This window comes from Caretta caretta, chromosome 4 (genome assembly GCF_965140235.1).
Source record: "Caretta caretta isolate rCarCar2 chromosome 4, rCarCar1.hap1, whole genome shotgun sequence".
In the NCBI taxonomy this organism is placed as follows: Eukaryota; Metazoa; Chordata; order Testudines; family Cheloniidae; genus Caretta; species Caretta caretta.
Window position 1 is genome coordinate 75,015,714 of NC_134209.1, and position 21,187 is coordinate 75,036,900.

The 21,187-nt window shown below is 44.1% G+C and overlaps 1 protein-coding gene across 1 annotated transcript; it reads left to right on the top strand.

The window, feature by feature from the left end:
* The first annotated feature begins 11,380 nt into the window (after nt 1-11,380).
* On the top strand, nt 11,381-18,266 carry LOC125635485 (uncharacterized). Its single transcript, XM_048847224.2, has 3 exons — nt 11,381-11,989; nt 12,578-12,941; nt 17,609-18,266. Exons 1-3 carry the CDS (start codon nt 11,407-11,409, stop codon nt 18,264-18,266), a joined length of 1,605 nt encoding a protein of 534 aa, XP_048703181.2. The 5' UTR covers nt 11,381-11,406.
* Nucleotides 18,267-21,187: the final 2,921 nt, after the last annotated feature.

A 21,187-nucleotide genomic window follows, 5' to 3' on the forward strand; every position in this document is an offset into this window, starting at 1 on the left:
ATACTTTCATAGATAACAATAGAGAAAGCAATTAGCTTTAAATTCCATTTACCAGCTGAATTCCCTCTCTGATCCATTCCCTAATTATTGTTTGAAGAAGGCTGGGGCAGATCGATGGTTGACTCTAAGTGCTATTTGTTTCTCTCCTTTTTAGCATGAGGCATTGGGTCTATTGTTTTTTAATTTTGCATCAATATGGAAACTAAGAACACTGAGTTCATGAGGAGCTGGTAATATGGCTGAAAGGATTTTGAAGTCTTTTTCACAAAAAGGACATCTTTAAGGCAGAATGTAATATTTCAATGAAGTACTGATTGTTGTCTGTAATATATCCAAAGTCATTAAGTCATGTTCACTCTCATTCTTCAAAGGAAAGGTTTTAGTGAACTATTTAAATCTGTCTTGACATTTGGGAATGTATTGATTTTAAATGATGTTCTGATACAAAGCAGATCTTGCATTTGATATTTTCAGGAGTGGTCATACAGTGCTGTGAAGTGGGTGGCTGAATTGCCAGTAGAGATACTATTGAAACTTATCAGTAAAACTATCCCAAAAGATTTTTTAAAAATATAGTATACAAAGGAATATCATGTTACTTCTCTTGGCAAATGCTTTACTTTGACAGCATCTATGTAGAACAAACTCCAGCAGAAAATTTGCTGCATCATTATATTTTCTGTTATACAGCCACATTGTCAGTTTTGTAGTTTGGAATCTACCCAGTAGCCTGTTTCTGTCAAAACCATTGAAGAGAAATAGATAAGAAAAGTAAACATTTATCTGGGAGAGGGGAAAAAGGAAGCTTCATTTATCTGGGGGAGGGGAAAAAAGCCCCTTATTTTTATCTTGAGATTTAAAGCTGATTTAAAGCTGTGAAAAAGAAGTCAATTAAAATAGATTTTTTCCCTTTTATCTTAGTGTTAACATGATGAAAGACCTACAGTTAATAGGTTGGTTTTATTTTTGCCCATCATGGAGAATGAGACAGCCTGTGTCTCATCAGGATACACTGAAAAACAATTACACAGGAATCACATGTTTTAAAATGAATATGCTTGTCTACTGGGCACACTGAAATAAATTTGTATTAAGTGAAGTTGCTCGTTGGACTCATGCTCCTGGAGTTTAACCGTTAGTATCTGTCATCATGGTCTCTTTCCCGAGTTTCTGATATAGCAGGTTGTCAAAATGACAAGGTTTGTGAAGGCCAATACTTATAGGCAGTTTATAGAAAGTGGAAAAAGTTCCTTTCATTTTCTTTCAGGAGGTAACATTATAAAATACTTACGTGAGATAAATATTTTTGTTTTACAGGTAGATTTTCCTCCAACTGTCCAAAAAGCATAACCACTGTGAAAAGTAAGTTTCTCATTCTTCATTATAAAGTGAGCCTTCTTAACTTTTTATTTCAAATTTTTGAGTCACAGTAAAAGCATTAGTACCTCTGACTGGAGATGAACCAGGTCCAGGGACGAATAGCCTAAGTAATGCTGTCAATTAATGGGGAGACCAGAATTCAAATTCTGATTAAGGTTACAGATATTGGGTAACCTTTTCAAAAGTGCCTATGTGACTTAGGAGCCTAAGTCCCATTGAGCTTCAGTGAAACTTTGGCTGCTCAGAACCTAAGTGATTTTTAAAAATTGTATTTAGCCACTTTTGAAAATACTACCCAAAAATAAGTTTGGCAGCCTGACCCAATTTTGATCTGCTCATGATATGTAAACCTAGCTACATAGACACAGACATACAATTTACAGTTTTCTCAAGAGAGGTTTAAGACTAGAATAGAAGAGATGTTTCAGTTTAGATGGAGAACTTGTGAACCTTGACAGAGATGTTTGTTTGTCAGAGCTTACACAGTTTGTCCAGTGCCTAGAATGGATGACACTGAGAATGCCACCCTAGGGTTGCCAACTTTCTAATCTCACAGACCCGAACACCCTTGCCCTGCCCTCTGCCCTGTCCCTTCCCTGAAGCCACACCCCTGCCCTGCCCCTTCTCCAAGACCCCACCTCCCGCTCACTCTTCCCCACCCTCACTCAAATTCACTGGGCTGAGGCAGGGGGTTGGGGTGCAGGCTCCAGGGTGGGGCCAGATATGGGGGGTTCAGGGTGTGTAAGGGTGCTCCAGGCTGGATCATTCAAGGCTGGGGACGGGCAAGCTGTGGCTGGGGACGGGCCTGGGATGAGGGGTGCAGGAGGGGGCTCCGGGGTTCAGAATGCAGGAAGGGGATCAGGGCTGGGTCAGGCAGTTGGGTGTTTGAGAGGGGGTGCAGGCTCTAGGAGGGACTCAGGCCTGGGGCAGGGTGGTGGGGTATGGGAGGGGTTTCGGGCTCTGCGAGAGAGTTTGGGTACAAGAAGGGGTTCAGGCCTGGGGCAGGGGGTTGAGGTGCAGGCTCTGTGGAGGAGCTTGGGATGAGGGGTGTGGGATGCAGGAAGGGGCTCATGACTGGGGCCGAGGGATGTGGGGTGTAGGAGGGGGATCAGGGCTTGGGCAGGTGGTTGGAGTGTGGGAGGGGGTGTGAGCTCCGGCATGGAGTTTGGGTGTGGGAGGGGGCTCAGGGCTGGGACAGGGGGTTAGGGTGCAGAAGGGGGAACAGGGCTGGGGCAGGATGTGGGAGGGGGTGAAGAGTGTGGGTTCTGGCCAGGCAATGCTTCCCGCGGTTGCTCCCGGAAGTGACAAGCATGTCTGGCTCCTAGGCTCAGGAGCGGCCAGGTAGCTCTGCGTGCTGCCCCTGCCTGCAGGCACCACCCCACAGCTCCCATTGACCACAGTTTCTGGCCAATGGAAGCTGAAGAGTCAGCACTCAGGGTGCAGGGGCAGCTCAGAGAGACCCTCTAATCACCCCTATGCCTAGGAGCCAGACATGTCGGCCGCTTCCAGGAGCTGTGCAGAAGCAGGGCAGGTATGCAGCCTGCCTTAGCCTCACTACACCACTGACCAGATGTTTGGCCTTTTAAAATATCCCAGAATGCTTTTAATAGTCACTGGGAAATTGAAGCTGATTCCAGGAGACTCCCGGCCAATCCGGGAGGGTTGGCAACCCTTAGCCACACTAAGGGCAGACTGCAAGAAAAAGGCAGACACACCCCAAAAACTGATGGTTTGTTCTATAATTAGGTTCATCAAACCAGTAACAAAAGAGTTTCTGTAGCACCACACTGGTTAACAAGAAGCCAAACACAATAAACTTTAGGCATTCCAGCCCTTGGTTCCCATCCAGACAAATTGGTCTTATATGATGAGAGGTTACTGTCCCAAACAATGCCTATAGCCCATGTGCATGGAAAGCTACGGGCAAAGATGGAGTCTTAGGTCACAGGTCCATACATGTTTTGCTGAATTACGGGGGTAAGTCATTGGCTCCAGGCTCTCTGAGACATCTTCAGTAAGAGCTCACTGAAGAGTTGATTCCTCTTAATGGCCCATCATCACCTGAATGATCCATCAACAATTGAATTGTTCATCAACACTGGACTGGATGTAAAACTACTTTCTGGGTGTCACCAAGTACAAAACACATGTTTGAGATAAAAATACAGAGCAAATATTCATAACTTCAGGTTCAAAGATGATATGTGCATATCAACAGGATTATCATATTTAGCAGGTTACAACTTTTCCATTGACACCTTACATGATATACCTTGTTTCAGACTTAGCGTAATTGTGCAATAGTGATATAAATTATCATCATTGTTTTCATACAGCATCACACACAGTATCTGTCTGAATGTTTATTGATTATATGCCTATTGATAGTGTGAAGAGTTCCTAATTTTAAGCCCAGACATATAAAGTCTATTTCCCCCCTTTTTATGTATGTTTCAAAGAAACACACACAGATTAATGAAAGGCATACAGACTGTATAAAAACTGCAAGAGTTTTTAATGATAACTTCTTTGTGCCTCAGTTGCCTCACCTGCAAAAGGGGGATAATAATACTTTGTAAAGTACTGTGAGCTTGTATTTAAATAGCTCCTAACAACCCAAAGTACTTTACACACTTCATCTAGAACTGAAATGCTACCACCATTGTGGTCAGATGTTTAACAGGAACACAATGGAACACTGTATAATATTTTAGCACCAAAAATAAAGATTACCACTATACCCAACTGAAATTTCAAGGGAGAGATTTAGATAGAATAAAATTACTAAAATTGGAATTTAGCAAGGACACCAAGGCTAAGTTTTACATTTGTGAAAAATGTCATATGATCTTCAGCAAGTGTCTAGGGTCTGAATTTTATGCCTCATTGCAAAACCAGCACCTCAAGAATCATTACACCTCCTGTCATTATGCTGTAAAAAATATTGACCTTTATCTGAACTAGCCATGAAAATGAGCCAAGAATATCCATATTATATATAGGAGTGTGAGATAAGATAATCACAAGTACATTTTTACAGATTTCTTGGGCAAAATTTATCCTGATGCATTTCTATTGATTTTCAGCAGAGCTACAAAGAGACGAATTTGGTCCATTCTGTATTTTTCTGATTTTACAGACAGAAAATAATTGTAGAAACTCTGTTTGCCAACAGCTTCAATTTTTTTGCTTCTCCAGTGAGTTTAAGTTGTTTCATGGGAATTAATAACAACCCATGTATAATTATATGGAGTACCTGAAATATCCATTCATTAAGACTATAATTCCATTTAAGGATTCTAGTGATACAGTAGAATCAACTTTATATGTAGTTGAGGGGCACATTTTTCCTTATCTTAAAAGCCTGAGGCACTGTGTACACCAGTGGTTCCCAAACTTGTTCTGCCACTTGTGCAGGGAAAGCCCCTGGCAGGCCGGGCCGGTTTGTTTACCTGTTGCGTCCTCAGGTTCGGCCGATCACAGCTCCCAGTGGCCGCAGTTCGCTGCTCCAGGCCAATGGAAGCTGCTGGAAGCAGCAGCCAGTATGTCGTGAACACTGCTGTAAATCGATCTAAGGTATGTCGACTTAAGTTACATTATTTATGTAACTTAATTAGGGAAACTTAGATTGACTTACAGCATTAGTGTCGACCAGGCCTCAATAACATTCTTTCTCAGAAAATCTTGAAATTAGTTAGGCTAAAGTAACTTTTAAAATCATGGAGACCAATGAAATGGAACAAAAATCAAAAACAATCATGGCATAAAATTATTACATTTTAATACCTGAAAGGCAGAATAGCCAAAATGGCTGGAAAGCTTGTCTCTTGTTAAATTCCCATACATTTGCCCGCCTTGTGTTGCTACCTTTTCAGGAGCTTCTAATTATAGTGTCTTTCAGTGGAAAGAACAACGGAATATCTTGGTTGCGGATTGTCCTTGCTTTACAAGAGGAAGGTCAAGGCAAATTAAAGCAGCTGGTTTAAAATAAATGAAAGTCAAGGGTGTGGGTCCTTCTTTCTTTTGGGGGGGGGAGGAGGGTGTTAGTTTTTTTCTCCTAATAAGGACAGTGTACACAGTGAGAAAAGTAATATCCTTGGGAGGATGAAAAGGATAATGCAGACACAAGTGTTACGCACACCGACATGCTTGTGTCATTTCATTCTGCTTTACAACATACACAGGGAGAATAGGGCCATATGACACCTCTTGCATATATGGAAGTCCCACTGAATACTACCAGCCAAATTCAGCATAGATTTTCAACCGGTGTATTCCCAATGAATCCATGGGAATGCAGAAAGTGTAAATCTGTGCTGAACTTGGCCCAAGAACATTGAGTACAGACTCAGAGCAGAACACAGCAAGGTAGGAAATGAATTGCAGATTAAGTATAACAGATTCCCTGCAGACTGTACTTGTGCAGAGCTTTTCCTTTGGTTCAAGTAATAGAATATTTGCTGGAGAAATGAAAGGCATCTCTTCTAGCACCACAGAGGAATTTTCCATATAAATTATTTTTAATTGCACATTTATTCTTGCATAGAAGTTTAAGCAGGTATATGTGACAGCCTCCAGTTGTACTTATATAGAAAATGTCACCGTATAAATGATTTTTAGCTCACAAGTGAAGAAAGATTCAATAATTCATAAGTTGTGGAACCAAAGGCAAAAATTTGAGGTATTTCCACACCTACTGACTAAAATCTGTCCATGACATATTCTGCACTATGTTTATTCAATGGACTTCATTTCATAACTGATATTTGTTCTGTCTTTTTATTTTAATTTTCTTTTTTCTTTTTATGGTCATTTCATCCTTGACCAAAGAATGACATTTACTTAGTGTACATTTGCTGTCAGATATTCTTACTCATTTAAAATCACCTTTCACTGTCTGAGTTGAATAATTCTAAGATAGGTAGTAGTGGGATTGTTTTGAAATTCAATTCTGATTAAAGGGCAGAAAGGACCATGTCAGTATAGTACAAATAGAGAGAGAGAGAGAGTACAAGAGAGCATAAACACTTTGATACACATAATCTATGTCCTTGATCCTGCAAACAACTGCACTATTATGGAACTTTCCTCTCCTGCAACAGCAGCATGCCCTTGACTATCTCTGATTGGTTGTTTTATGGATCTGAAGAAACAGTGTTTTACTTACCTACCATTGTACTTTTAAAATTCTATCTGGGTGCGTATAGTCGATGATAGGCATTTTCTTTTCTTAGCTATAAGTCTAAATAAATAAATAAAAATAGTCATGAAATTTCTCTGCTGGGTAGAATCATTATATGTGGCTATTTAAAAAAAAAAGATGTAAATCACTTTGTCAGAGCAGCAGAAATAATTTAGCTAAGCTGCATAAAAATATGACAGGAGAATATCAGTGTACTTTTAAGCATCAACAAGATATGCTGCCACTAAATGTTGTTACATTCACTTATAACCATGGTTTTGGTTTTGGTTTGATACTGTAGTTTTAAAGCTAAGTCGCTATGGTTTTCCAATGATCTTTTTCACGTACCAAAAGAAAAAAGTGTAAAAGGACAACATAATACCACAGATAGGAGGCATGTTGAAAATGTGGTACTCAGTAGATAGCAACATTTACAGGCGGAGAACAGACTTGTATTAGAAATAATTTGGTATAAAATAATAATCCTGTTCAAAACTCAAACTGTTCCTAGTTTATGTGTGGTGTAAGCCTCTGCCAATGTGACCAACACTACATGTACTAGAAAGATTAGCACCCATTCGACTGTGAAGTTGAACACTGCAGAAACAAACTGGATGAAAAAGCAACTCGTTTCAGACCTGATCCTAGTAAATGCTGGACACTGGACTTTATCTAGCAAAGCACTTAAGCATGTACTCAATGCTTTTTTTGCCTCTGTCTTCACGAACAAGGTCAGCTCCCAGACTACTGCACTGAGCAGCACAGCATGGGGAGGAGGTGACCAGCCCTCTGTGGAGAAAGAAGTGGTTCGGGACTATTTAGAAAAACTGGACGAGCACAAGTCCATGGGGCCGGATGTGCTGCATCCGAGAGTGCTAAAGGAGTTGGCGGATGTGATTGCAGAACCATTGGCCATTATCTTTGAAAACTCATGGCAATTGGGGGAGGTCCCGGATGACTGGAAAAAGGCTAATGTAGTGCCCATCTTTAAAAAAGGGAAAAAGGAGGATCCTGGAAACTACAGGCCAGTCAGCCTCACCTCAGTCCCTGGAAAAATCATGGAGCAGGCCCTCAAGGAATCAATTCTGAAGCACTTAGAGGAGAGGAAAGTGATCAGGAACAGTCAGCATGGATTCACCAAGGGCAACTCATGCCTGACTAATCTAATTGTCTTCTGTGACAAGATAAGTGGCTCTGTGGATGAGGGGAAAGCATTGGATGTGTTATTCCTTGACTTTAGCAAAGCTTTTGACATGGTCTCCCACAGTATTCTTGCCAGTAAGTTAAAGAAGTATGGGCGGGATGAATGGACTACAAGGTGGGTAGAAAGCTGGCTAGATTGTCAGGTTCAATGGGTAGTGATCAATGGCTCCATGTCTAGTTGGCAGCCGGTATCAAGTGGAGTGCCCCAAGGGTCGGTCCTCAGGCCAGTTTTGTTCAATATCTTCATTAATGTTCTGGAGGATGGCGGGGATTGCACCCTCAGCAAGTTTGCAGATGTCACTAAACTGGGAGGAAAGGTAGATATGCTGGAGGGTAGGCATAGGATACAGAGGGACCTAGACAAATTAGAGAATTGGGCTAAAATAAATCTGATGAGGTTCAATAAGGACAAGTGCAGAGTCCTGCATTTAGGAAGGAAGAATCTCATTCACCGCTACAGACTAGGGACCGAATGGCTCGGCAGCAGTTCTGCAGAAAAGGTCCTAGGGGTTACAGTGGACGAGAAGCTGGATATGACTCAACAGTGTGCCCTTGTTGCCAAGAAGGCCAATGGCATTTTGGGATGTATATGTAGGGGCATTGCCAGCAGATTGAGGTACATGATTGTTCCCCTCTATTCGACATTGGTGAGGCCTCATCTGGAGTACTGTGCCCAGTTTTGGGCCCCACACTACAAGAAGGATGTGGATAAATTGGAAAGCGTCCAGCGGAGGGCAACACAAACAATTAGGGGACTGGAACACATGACTTACGAGGAGAGGCTGAGGGAACTGGGATTGTTTAGTCTGCGGAAGAGAAGAATGAGGGGGGATTTGATAGCTGCTTTCAACTACCTGAAAGGGGGTTCCAAAGAGGATGGATCTAGACTGTTCTCAGTGGTTGCAGATGGCAGAACAAGGAGTAATGGTCTCAAGTTGCAGTGGGGGAGGTTTAGGTTGGATATTAGGAAAAGCTTTTTCACTAGGAGGGTGGTGAAGCACTGGAATGTGTTACCTAGGGAGGTGGTGGAATCTCCTTCCTTCAAAGTTTTTAAGGTCAGGCTTGACAAAGCCCTGGCTGGGATGATTTAGTTGAGGATTGGTCCTGCTTTGAGCAGGGGGTTGGACTAGATCACCTCCTGAGGTCCCTTCCAACCCTGGTATTCTATGATTCTATGACCTTAATTTTAAGTAGGAGAGTAGTCCCATTGGGATGAAAGGAATAGAGCCCATATTAAGTAGCAGCAAAATAGATACAACGTCAGTATTCACTGACCTAATTATTTTGACTGCAGGCATCCCAATGTGACTATATCATATATAGAAAAATACAGTACACATTTAGTTTTCATTATATATGCACATTTATATTTAGGTGATTAAATCATTTCATTTCTAAATTTTAGCTCAAAATAGCCATTCAAAATACTGAAAAGTGTTTTCCCTAATAAAGGGCAGCATGATAATCCTAGTTTGAATTTTGTAAAATAAGTCCCATCTGAGTGATGTAGGACCACCCCCCCGCACACACATAGGAAAATATTTCAAAAAATAATGGATATCTTTTCTTATGGAACTGCCAAATCTCCAAAGCCCCTTTTCTGATTTTTGTCAAGTTTCCTAAAGAAATTTTATCCCAGTATAACATTATGGATGCTGTCTTCAGCTTTGATTATGAAAGGACTAGTGCCACTCCAATCTTTTGTATGGTTTTCTAATGCACTCATCACTGTGCTATCTAGTGACTGATAGCAAAGTTAAGACTTATACGGATGCATCTATAAGAGACCTAATTCCTTGATTTTGTTTCCTTCTAGGTTTTGAGGTTTCCTCCCCCTCCCCATATTTTTTTCTTTTTCTTTCCCACTCACGCCCCCTCACCCCAACTTTTGCTCTCTACTTCTTCCACTTTTACAGGGTGCGATTGCAATTTATCTTCCCTAACTCAGCTAACTACAGTATCATTTTATACTCTTTCTACCATGTATTCTGTACTGTCCTGATATTGTAAAATAACTAAAAATAAAGTGACCCCCCTCCCCCAAATGCCTGATGTTTCACTAATTAGACTGCAGAATTTCCTAGTGTCATTCTATAATGAAAATTTGAGGCGGTTCCCTATTAATTTAATGATAACTGTATCCAGGCAATATACAACTTGATCTTCAGCCTCCGAGTTTATTTAGTTCAAAATGCAATTAGTACCAAGTTAATAGGAAACACTGTCAAATCTAAAGATTAAGGGCAAATTAATACCCTGGGATGCATAGACTCACTCACGGCAGCTGGGCAGGAATACAGGCTAACCATCTCTTGAGCAATGGTTGGAGAAGCAGATAAGATGCCTACAGCAAAATCAGAGGCAAGGAGGTGGTTTATTGTCTTTGCAGTAAGAATTAGTCCCAGTATACATTCTGTTTTAAGCAGCAGGAGTAGGGAGACACATATGATTAGAGCTGGCTCTAGACCTGGCAAGTGAATCTGCAAAATGGTTTCAAATTTAAATGTGGAAATCATGATAAAAGGAATGACATTCTGAATATGTTCTTGTACCCTGTTAATATGCTGAGTCTGAAATACAGGGACTTTAGTAGTAGGAATCAGTATGTACTGTATTACTGTGTAGCAACAGTTATAGTACAGAAAAGTGAAATATAGCACTGTTCTCAATATAAAGCTTTAGAAAGAATCATGGCACAAAGCTACTCTAAACAATAGGAGAGAGGTGGATGGAGCAGGGAATCAATTTGAACCATCAATTGGCATTCAGTTAACTGCCTACTTCTGTACAAGTGATGTATAATATCTAACACTGGATAGTGCAAAAAAGAAAAAAACCCTTAAAGTATTTTCCAACCCACAAAAATGAAGCAAGGAGTGCTGGACAGCCAGTGGGATGGCAATTCAACTAAAAGGCCTGTTCAGAGAGGCTGGATGGTTGGTTCATCTGCAGCTCAGAGTGATCACTAAATCACTTTTTGGTGGTCTATGTGAAATGAGTTTTTTGGCTTCACTGATATTCCTAGTGGATAGATGTCCACATCATAAAAATCACCAATACAAGCTGGCAATGGCAATCTTGCCGGCAGCCTCGGAAAAAGAACAAGGATTTAATGGGCAAAGAAACAAAACTATCTTCCACTGATCCAGCTAGCACAATTTGTGTCAGATGGATGTATTCATGGGTGGAAGTATGTACTGCTGATTCTTTTGCTGTACAGGAGGTTATGGGTGCAATTAACACAAACACAAAGGAGGTCAGTTCTCTCTAAAAACCTCAACTTAGCCCTGGTCTACACTAGGACTTTAGGTCGAATTTAGCAGCGTTAAATCGATTTAAACCTGCACCCGTCCACACAATGAAGCCCTTTATTTCGACTTAAAGGGCTCTTAAAATCGATTTCCTTACTCCACCCCTGACAAGTGGATTAGCGCTTAAATCGACGTTGCCGGCTCAAATTTGGGGTACTGTGGACACAATTCGATGGTATTGGCCTCCGGGAGCTATCCCAGAGTGCTCCATTCTGACCGCTCTGGACAGCGCTCTCAACTCAGATGCACTGGCCAGGTAGACAGGAAAAGAACCGCGAACTTTTGAATCTCATTTCCTGTTTGGCCCAGCGTGGCAAGCTGCAGGTGACCATGCAGAGCTCATCAGCACAGGTGACCATGATGGAGTCCCAGAATCGCAAAAGAGCTCTAGCATGGACCGAACGGGAGGTACGGGATCTGATCGCTGTTTGGGGAGAGGAATCCGTGCTATCAGAACTCCGTTCCAGTTTTCGAAATGCCAAAACCTTTCTGAAAATCTCCCAGGGCATGAAGGACAGAGGCCATAACAGGGACCCGAAGCAGTGCCGCGTGAAACTGAAGGAGCTGAGGCAAGCCTACCAGAAAACCAGAGAGGCGAACAGCTGCTCTGGGTCAGAGCCCCAAACATGCCGCTTCTATGATGAGCTGCATGCCATTTTAGGGGGTTCAGCCACCACTACCCCAGCCGTGTTGTTTGACTCCTTCAATGGAGATGGAGGCAATACGGAAGTAGGTTTTGGGGACGAAGAAGATGATGATGAGGAGGAGGTTGTAGATAGCTCACAGCAAGCAAGTGGAGAAACCGGTTTTCCCGACAGCCAGGAACTGTTTCTCACCCTAGACCTGGAGCCAGTACCCCCCGAACCCACCCAAGGCTGCCTCCTGGACACAGCAGGCGGAGAAGGGACCTCTGGTGAGTGTACCTTTTAAAATGCTATACATGGTTTAAAAGCAAGCATGTGAAAGGATTACTTTGTCCTGGCATTTGCGGTTCTCCTAGATGTAGTCCTAAAGCCTTTGCAAAAGGTTTCTGCGGAGGGCAGCTTTATTTCGTCCTTCATGGTAGGACACTTTACCGCTCCAGGCCAGTAACACGTACTCGGGAATCACTGTAGAACAAAGCATTGCAGTGTATGTTTGCTGGCATTCAACCAAAATCCGTTCTTTATCTCTCTGTGTTATCCTCAGGAGAGTGAGATATAATTCATGGTCACCTGGTTGAAATAGAGTGCTTTTCTTCAGGGGACACTCAGAGGAGCCCATTCCTGCTGGGCTGTTTGCCTGTGGCTAAACAGAAATGTTCCCCGCTGTTAGCCACAGGGAGGGGAGAAGGTTGAGGGGGTAGCCACACGGTGGGAGGAGGCAAAATGCGACCTTGTAACGAAAGCACATGTGCTATGTATGTAATGTTAACAGCAAGGTTTACCCTGAAAGAGTGTAGCGACTGTTTTATAAAATGTGTCTTTTTAAATACCGCTGTCCCTTTTTTTTTCTCCACCAGCTGCATGTGTTTCAATGATCACAGGATCTTCTCCTTCCCAGAGGCTAGTGAAGCTTAGAAAGAAAAAAAAACGCACTCGCGATGAAATGTTCTCCGAGCTCATGCTGTCCTCCCACACTGACAGAGCACAGACGAATGCGTGGAGGCAAATAATGTCAGAGTGCAGGAAAGCACAAAATGACCGGGAGGAGAGGTGGAGGGCTGAAGAGAGTAAGTGGCGGGCTGAAGAGAGTAAGTGGTGGGCTGAAGACAGGGCTGAAGCTCAAATGTGGCGGCAGCGTGATGAGAGGAGGCAGGATTCAATGCTGAGGCTGCTAGAGGATCAAACTAATATTCTCGAACTTACGGCTGAGCTGCAGGAAAGGCAGCAGGAGCACAGACCGCCGCTACAGGCCCTGTGTAACCAACCGCCCTCCTCCCCAAGTTCCATAGTCTCCACACCCAGACGCCCAAGAACGCGGTGGGGGGGCCTCCGGCCAACCAGCCACTCCACCACAGAGGATTGCCCAAAAAAAAGAAGGCTGTCATTCAATAAATTTTAAAGTTGTAAACTTTTAAAGTGCTGTGCTTAAAGTGCTGTGTGGCATTTTCCTTCCCTCCTCCACCACCCCTCCTGGGATACCTTGGTAGTCATCCCCCTATTTGTGTGATGAATGAATAACGAATGCATGACTGTGAAGCAGCAATGACTTTATTGGCTCTGCAAGCAATGATTAAAGGGAGGAGGGGAGGGTGGTTAGCTTACAGGGAAGTAGAGTGAACCAAGGGGCGGGGGGTTTCATCAAGGAGAAACAAACAGAACTTTCACACCGTAGCCTGGCCAGTCATGAAACTGGTTTTCAAAGCTTCTCTGATGCGTACCACGCCCTCCTGTGCTCTTCTAACCGCCCTGGTGTCTGGCTGCGCGTAACCAGCAGCCAGGCGATTTGCCTCAACCTCCCACCCCGCCATAAACGTCTCCCCCTTACTCTCACAGATATTGTGGAGCACACAGCAAGCAGTAATAACAGTGGGAATATTGGTTTCGCTGAGGTCTAAGCGAGTCAGTAAACTGCGCCAGCGCGCCTTTAAACGTCCAAATGCACATTCTACCACCATTCTGCACTTGCTCAGCCTGTAGTTGAACAGCTCCTGACTACTGTCCAGGCTGCCTGTGTATGGCTTCATGAGCCATGGCATTAAGGGGTAGGCTGGGTCCCCAAGGATACATATAGGCATTTCAACATCCCCAACAGTTATTTTCTGGTCTGGGAATAAAGTCCCTTCCTGCAGCTTTTGAAACAGACCAGAGTTCCTGAAGATGCGAGCATCATGCACCTTTCCCGGCCATCCCACGTTGATGTTGGTGAAACGTCCCTTGTGATCCACCAGAGCTTGCAGCACTATCGAAAAGTACCCCTTGCGATTTATGTACTCGGCGGCTTGGTGCTCCGGTGCCAAGATAGGGATATGGGTTCCGTCTATAGCCCCACCACAGTTAGGGAATCCCATTGCAGCAAAGCCATCCACTATGACCTGCACATTTCCCAGGGTCACTACCCTTGATATCAGCAGATCTTTGATTGCGTGGGCTACTTGCATCACAGCAGCCCCCACAGTAGATTTGCCCACTCCAAATTGATTCCCAACTGACCAGTAGCTGTCTGGCGTTGCAAGCTTCCACAGGGCTATCGCCACTCGCTTCTCAACTGTGAGGGCTGCTCTCATCTTGGTATTCATGCGCTTCAGGGCAGGGGAAAGCAAGTCACAAAGTTCCATGAAAGTGCCCCTACGCATGCGAAAGTTTCGCAGCCACTGGGAATCGTTCCAGACCTGCAACACTATGCGGTCCCACCAGTCTGTGCTTGTTTCCCGAGCCCAGAATCGGCGTTCCACAGCATGAACCTGCCCCATTAGCACCATGATGCATGCATTGTCAGGGCCCATGCTTTCAGAGAAATCTGTGTCCATGTCCTGATCACTCACGGGACTGCGCTGACGTCGCCTCCTCGCCCGGTATCGCGTTGCCATGTTCTGGTGCTGCATATACTGCTGGATAATGCGTGTGGTGGTTAATGTGCTCCTAATTGCCAAAGTGAGCTGAGCGGCCTCCATGCTTGCCTTGGTATGGCGTCCGCACAGAAAAAAGGCGCGGAACGATTGTCTGCCGTTGCTCTGACGGAGGGAGGGGCGACTGACGACACGGCTTACAGGGTTGGCTTCAGGGAGCTAAAATCAACAAAGGGTGTGCCTGTACATCAAGGAGTATTTCAGGCAGGACTGCACGGAGGGTTCCAATAAGAAATGGTGCACCTAAGTTATCGTTGTTATTGGAACAAGGAGGTTAGCCTGGCCTCTGATTGATACATGGTTAGATTTACCTCGCTGCACCTTCTCTGTGAGTGACTGCAGTGTGATCTAGACAGGGGAGGAGGCAAATGAGTACAAAACAAATCTGGTCTATTTCTTGTTCTGACCCACTCCATCTATCTTTTACATCTTTGGCTGGCAGCAGACGGTGCAGAAGGACTGCATGCCATCCACATCTCATGGCTGCTCGGCAGAAGATGGTACAGTACGACTGCTAGCCATCTTCATCTCTTGCCTGCCTGGCATAAGATGGTACAATACGACTGCTAGCAATCCTCATCTCTTGCCTGCCTGGCAGAAGATGGTACAGTACGACTGCTAGCAGTCCGTATCGCCTGCCCGCTCACCATAAGACGGTTCAATAGGACTGACTGCAGGACTAAAGAGAATGACCTGGTCAAGTCACTCCAAATTTAGTCCCTGCGCCCATGTCTGCCCAGGCGCTCCCAGCCGACGTGGCCAGGAGCACCTCGGACACGACGAGGACGACTACCAGTCGTATTGCACCGTCTGCTGCCAGAAGGTAATGGGTTGCTGCTACTGTGCAGCAAAGCCGTACCGCGTCTGCCAGCACCCAGGAGACATAGGGTGACGGTTACCTGAGCGGGCTCCATGCTTGCCGTGGTATGGCGTCTGCACAGGTAACTCAGGAAAAAAGGCGCGAAATGATTGTCTGCCCTTGCTTTCATGGGGGGAGGGAGGGAACGGGGGGCTGACGATATGTACCCAGAACCACCCGCGACAATGTTTTAGCCCCATCAGGCATTGGGATCTCAACCCAGAATTCCAATGGGCAGCGGAGACTGCGGGAACTGTGGGATAGCTACCCACAGTGCAACGCTCCGGAAGTCGACTCTAGCCTCGGTACTGTGGAAGCGCTCCGCCGAGTTAATGCACTTAGAGCATTTTCTGTGGGGACACACACACTCGAATATATAAAACCGATTTCTAAAAAACCGACTTCTATAAATTCGACCTAATTTCGTAGTGTAGACATACCCTTAGGAATAAACTGGTGCATGTGCTTATGCTATACCTCTGTTGCACAGGGTATGAATTTTACCCTAAAAGTGAAATTTAATCAACAGGGCTGTTAGTTTTTGAGTACCAAATTCATACCAAAAAATGTGCAGTGGAGCTTGGTGGAAAAAAATGTATCAATAGCACCATTCTTTTCACGTTCACCCTTTGAAATGTTTACTTACATGTAACGTTATTTAGTTATTCAAAACTATTGCCATGAAAAGAAACATTTAAAGAAAGCAAAGTAATTAAAGCCCCTATTTTGTATATTCAAACTGACATTCTCAAGACAAAAGTCAGCAGTTAAATTATTTAGGTATTTTGGCTTGTCTTTATACTATTAGTTAATTATTTTATTTATTATTTATTATTTATACACAACTTAAAAGAAGTGCAAATGGTGACTGGTTAGCCTGTAGAGAAGATTGGTAATTAATATGTTTACTCAAATTATGCATTCAAAAATATTTATATCAAAGGAAAAACTTGGTCTAAAAAGAGAAAGGCTTAGCCTTTGGCAAGGAATACAATGTGGGACTAATTAAACAATAGGTATTCCAAAATCTCAAACGAAGACTTTTAATTTTCCCTTGTATCATGCCATTTTATGCTTATATTTTGTCTGTCCAAAATTGGATTTATTGGAGCAGAGGCTTATTCTGCTCTGAGCTCTTCCTAATAGTTTTTATTTTTTAACCATTATACTATTATCAACTTAATTTAGTATGTATTATATGCACTCTATTACATAATACTTGTATGATATTGTTTAGCTTATATGTATTCAGTGTTTTTGTAGCCCTGTTGGTCCCAGGACATTAGAGAAACAAGGTGAATGAGGTAATATCTTTTACTGGACCAACTTTTGTTTGTGAGAGAGACAAACTTCCAAGTTTATGCAGGGCTTTTCTGTGCAAGCTCAAAAGCTTGTCTCTCTCACTAACAGAAATTGGGTCTGTGACGAGGAGGATCGACCCAACATTGGTACGGCGGGGGTTAATCCTTCCCTCCTGCAGGGCATACTCCTGGCAGAGCCTCAGGGCAGGTATAAAAGCCTGCAGAGCTGCTCAGTCAGGGTGGACTGCTGGAGGGGAAGGAGGCTCATCACTCTCTCCAGCAGAAGAATGGCCCGCACACCAAGATGCAGAGGCCAGACATACCCAGATGCACTGCAGCGGGGAAGCAGAGGACGCTACAGATCTGGTTGAATCTGAGGAAGGGGTAGGAAGTGACACAGGGAGTCCTTAAAGGGGCACGGTGCGAAGACCATTCAGGCCAACATGTTTTGGGAGGATCCCCGCTGGACCACTGAGGAGGAGAACTTGCCTCAACCCAGGGCAGGGGTGGGACCAGGTCCACCTACCTCTCACACCCACCTTTTAAAGGGGATGGCCCCACACACAGTGAGTGGATTGGACTTTGTCCACTAGGGTGCATTACCCCACCAGAGGGGGGGAATTAGATGGACTCTGGCCACTGGGCTGTGCTGTCCTAGGGGCACGTTGTATGGATTCCGGCCGCCAGGCTGCATTACCCCACTAGGGAAGGGGAACGAGGTGTACTCTGGCCACTGGGCCACATTGTGCTAACTACAGAGGGATTCAGAACATCGACTTGGATGTAGAGGGTCTGGGTTACCTAACGCCCCCTTGACTTAAGGGGCTGTCGAGGTACTAGCCCTGCCACACATGGTGGAGAATGTGGGCACCAACCAGAGCCTGCTGGAAGGACCCACACCTACAGAATGGAGATGGAGAAGCTCCTGAAATGGCTGCTGGAAAACCAGCAGCAACAAGCTGCCCAACAACAGCAAGAGCAGGTGCAGCTGCTGGCTACCCAGGAACAACTACAGGCGGCACAACAAGAAGCACATAAACAGCTTATTTGGGAATTGGCTGTCCAGCAGCAAGTAAATCAGGACCGACTCTTCCAACAGGTGGCAACCTTGTTGAGGACAGCTCCAAGTCCTTCTTCCACCCCGGCCAGAGGGGGACTACTTGTGCATGTTACAGAGATGGGGCCCGGGGATGATCCCGAGGCTTTCTTGGTGACTTTTGAGCGGGTAGCTACTGCCACTCAGTGGCCCCCTGAACACTGGGCTACTATTCTACTCAGCTTAGCGGGGCCAGCTCAGGCCGCTTACAGCAATCTTGACCCTCAGGAGGTGCTGCAATACAAGATGGTTAAGGTTGCTGTCCTAGACCAAACAGGCATCAACACGGAGACATACCAGCAGAGACTCCACCAAAAGAAATATCCACCAAGGGCCAAACTGCAGGCCGTGGCACAGTGGGTCCGCGACCTCTGTTGGAGGTAGCTAGAGCGGGAACGCTGGTTTGAAAACTGTTCAGGCCAGCGTGTTTTGGGAGGATCCTTGCCAGACCACTGGTGAAGAGAACTCGCCACCAACAAGGCCCTGGGTTGGGACCCGGGGTAGGGGGCGGGACTGGGTCCTCCTACCTCTCACACCTACCTTTTAAAGGGGGTGGCCCCACACTGTGAGTTGGTTGGACTTTGGCCGCTAGGGAGCATTACCCCACCAGAGGAGGGGAACTGGATGGACTCTGGCCATTGGGCCACGCTGCTCTAGGGGTGCGTTGTATGGATTCTGGCCACCAGGCAGCGTTACCCAACTAGGGAAGGGAAAGTACATGGACTCTGGCCCTTGGGCCACATTGTGCTAACTACAGAGGTGTTTAGAGCATGGACTTGGACATAGAGAGGCTGGGTTACCTACCGCCCCCTTGACTTAAGGGGCTGTCGAGGTACAAGCCCTGCCATAGGGTCCAATAAAAGATGTTACCTCTCCCACCTTGTCTTTCTAGGTATTTAACTTATGCATTGTTAAGTTGAAATGTAGTTTGTGGGCTTCACTGTTCACTCTGGCTGTGCTTGGGATAATAACAGAAAGGGAGGGGTGAAGAACAAGGTGACTTTAAGACACCTTGTGCCTGCTGAATTCTTTGCCTTGCTGGTGGCTCAGGGCTGTTCTAACTAAGCCCCCAAGAGACTGGTCCACAGATAAGAATAACTGGAGTGCAGCATGTCTTGGCCAAGAAACTAATGTGAAAGTATAATTAGTGTATTGTAGAATCACAGAATTGTAGTGTTGGAGAGGTCATCAAATCCAGGACCACATGTACCAAGATCAGTGGAGGGCAATCTGTGGAGCGCGGGCCGCGAGACAGCGTTTACATTGACCGTCTGCAGGCACGGCCACCCACAGCTCCCAGTGGCTGCGGTTCGCCATTCCTGGCCAAAGGGAGCTGTGGGAAGCTGTCCCCCAAAGTGCTTGCAACCCCTCTCACAAATTTTATATGCATACTGTCCACAATATTATCAAAGTCATTTATGAAAATATTGAATACTGCCAGACCCACCACTAACCCCACGGGGACCCTACTAGATATACTGCCCCAGTTTGATAGTGATCCATTGATAACTACACTTTGAGTATGGACTTTCAACCAGTAGTGCACCCACCTTATAGTAATTTCATCTGGACAATATTTCCATAGTTTGTGCATGACAATGTCATGTGGGACTGTGCCAAAAGCCTTACTAAAATCTAGATTTATCTACAGCTTTCCCCTGTCCACTAGGCCAATAATCCTGTCAAAGAAGGAAATTAGTGGGTTTGGAATGATTTGCTCTTGACAAATTCATGCTGACTATTCTTTGTAATGCTGTTAGCCTCTAGGTGTTTACAAATTGATTGTATCCAAGGATCAAAGTTAGGTTGATTGGTCTATAATTCCATGAATCTTCTTTGTTCTGTCTTTTAAAGATAGGTACTATGTTTGCCCTTCTCTGGGACTTCACTTGTCTTGTATGATTACTCAAAGATAATGGTTAACAGTTCTGAGATTGCTGCAGCTAGTTCCATAAATACCCTAGGATGAATTTCATCAGACCCTGCTGATTTGAATACACCTAATGTATCTAAATATTTATTCTTTTGTATTCTTCCTTTTGTAGGGTTGTTCTGTTGTATCTATACCATCTAGTTCCTGGAGGCCATTTCTCTTAGGTGTAATGCCCCTGTTATGCCAGTGGAGGCTGGAGCAATATAAAGGGGCCACAATGGAATAGGAACTGGGTCCTTTATGTATTTTAACGGAATCATAGCAGTTAGAGATGGAAAATATTTATTAGTGCATTTGATCTACTGCCCTGTCAACATAGGAGTATTTCTCTATATAGATTTTCTTAGTTCTTTGTTCAGTCTACTTTATAATGAGTCTCAGTGCAAGATTTCCACCATCCCTCTTAAAAGAATTTTAAGTAGTTCTTTTTTGATATTTATAGCTTACAATTACCCCTTCTATATTTCACCCCAATATTGCTCTTATATTTTCAGGATAGGCCACAGTACTTCGGGACATTGGTTCTGCAGATACATCAAGACAGAGTCCATAGACCTCCACACAAATTGTAGTAGGGAAGGGTTGCAGTCACTGTTTCCACTTGTAGAGTAGTTAGTACAAAGGTCCTGCAGAGGCCCTCTTTATAGTTCTGCAGTGTGCCTTTTGGTTGAAGGATTGAATTCCCCACCACCACCACCTGCCCTGCATGAAACCATGCTTATTTCTTGCACGAAGGGTTAAATTTACCTCTGTACAGAGGGCCAATAACAGGGCATATGCACCACTTCAATCCCAAATAAACCCTATTTGCGGGCTTAAATTGGATTTAAATGTTATACAACCAAGCCTTGGGCTGGCTTTCTGAATAGGACTGAATTTCATCATCCAAGTAAGTTCTATTGTGTACAGAAAAACTAGGTATAGCTTAGAACTATCCAGCAAATTTTATGTCATGTTACCAGATATGCCCTCTTACTAAACCTGCAATTATATTTTTGTGACTAGGAAGATAAACAGGAATTACAGTGCACATATTGAACACAGTAATGAGCACAAAAAAGATTTCCAGTCCCAGATTAACTTGATCTTTACCTTTGTTATGCAGTGTTTGCATACTTTATCTCTGCTTAATTATTCTGTTTCACGATTTTCATCACAGATTAGGACACAACCCAATGGAGAAAACAAACAACAATACATTTCAGGATGTAAGAGATCCTATAGTCCAGCAAGCCCTGAACAAGTTAAAATATTACCAAGCAATCTATTTTCTATAATAATAATAAAAAAAAACCTGCTAGGCAAATAGCACTGATTGAAAAAAGATTATCTTGGTCTCTGCAATTTCAGCTGTGTATTTGAGAAATACCTG

Excerpts from the sequence above, each read along its gene's own strand:
- LOC125635485 (XM_048847224.2), top strand. The coding sequence starts at position 11,407 with ATGCAGAGCTCATCAGCACAGGTGACCATGATGGAGTCCCAGAATCGC. Across the intron at positions 11,990-12,577 it reads AGGCGGAGAAGGGACCTCTG|CTGCATGTGTTTCAATGATC; the intron begins GTGAGTGTACCT and ends TTTCTCCACCAG. Across the intron at positions 12,942-17,608 it reads ACGGCTGAGCTGCAGGAAAG|GGGCTGTCGAGGTACTAGCC; the intron begins GCAGCAGGAGCA and ends CCTTGACTTAAG.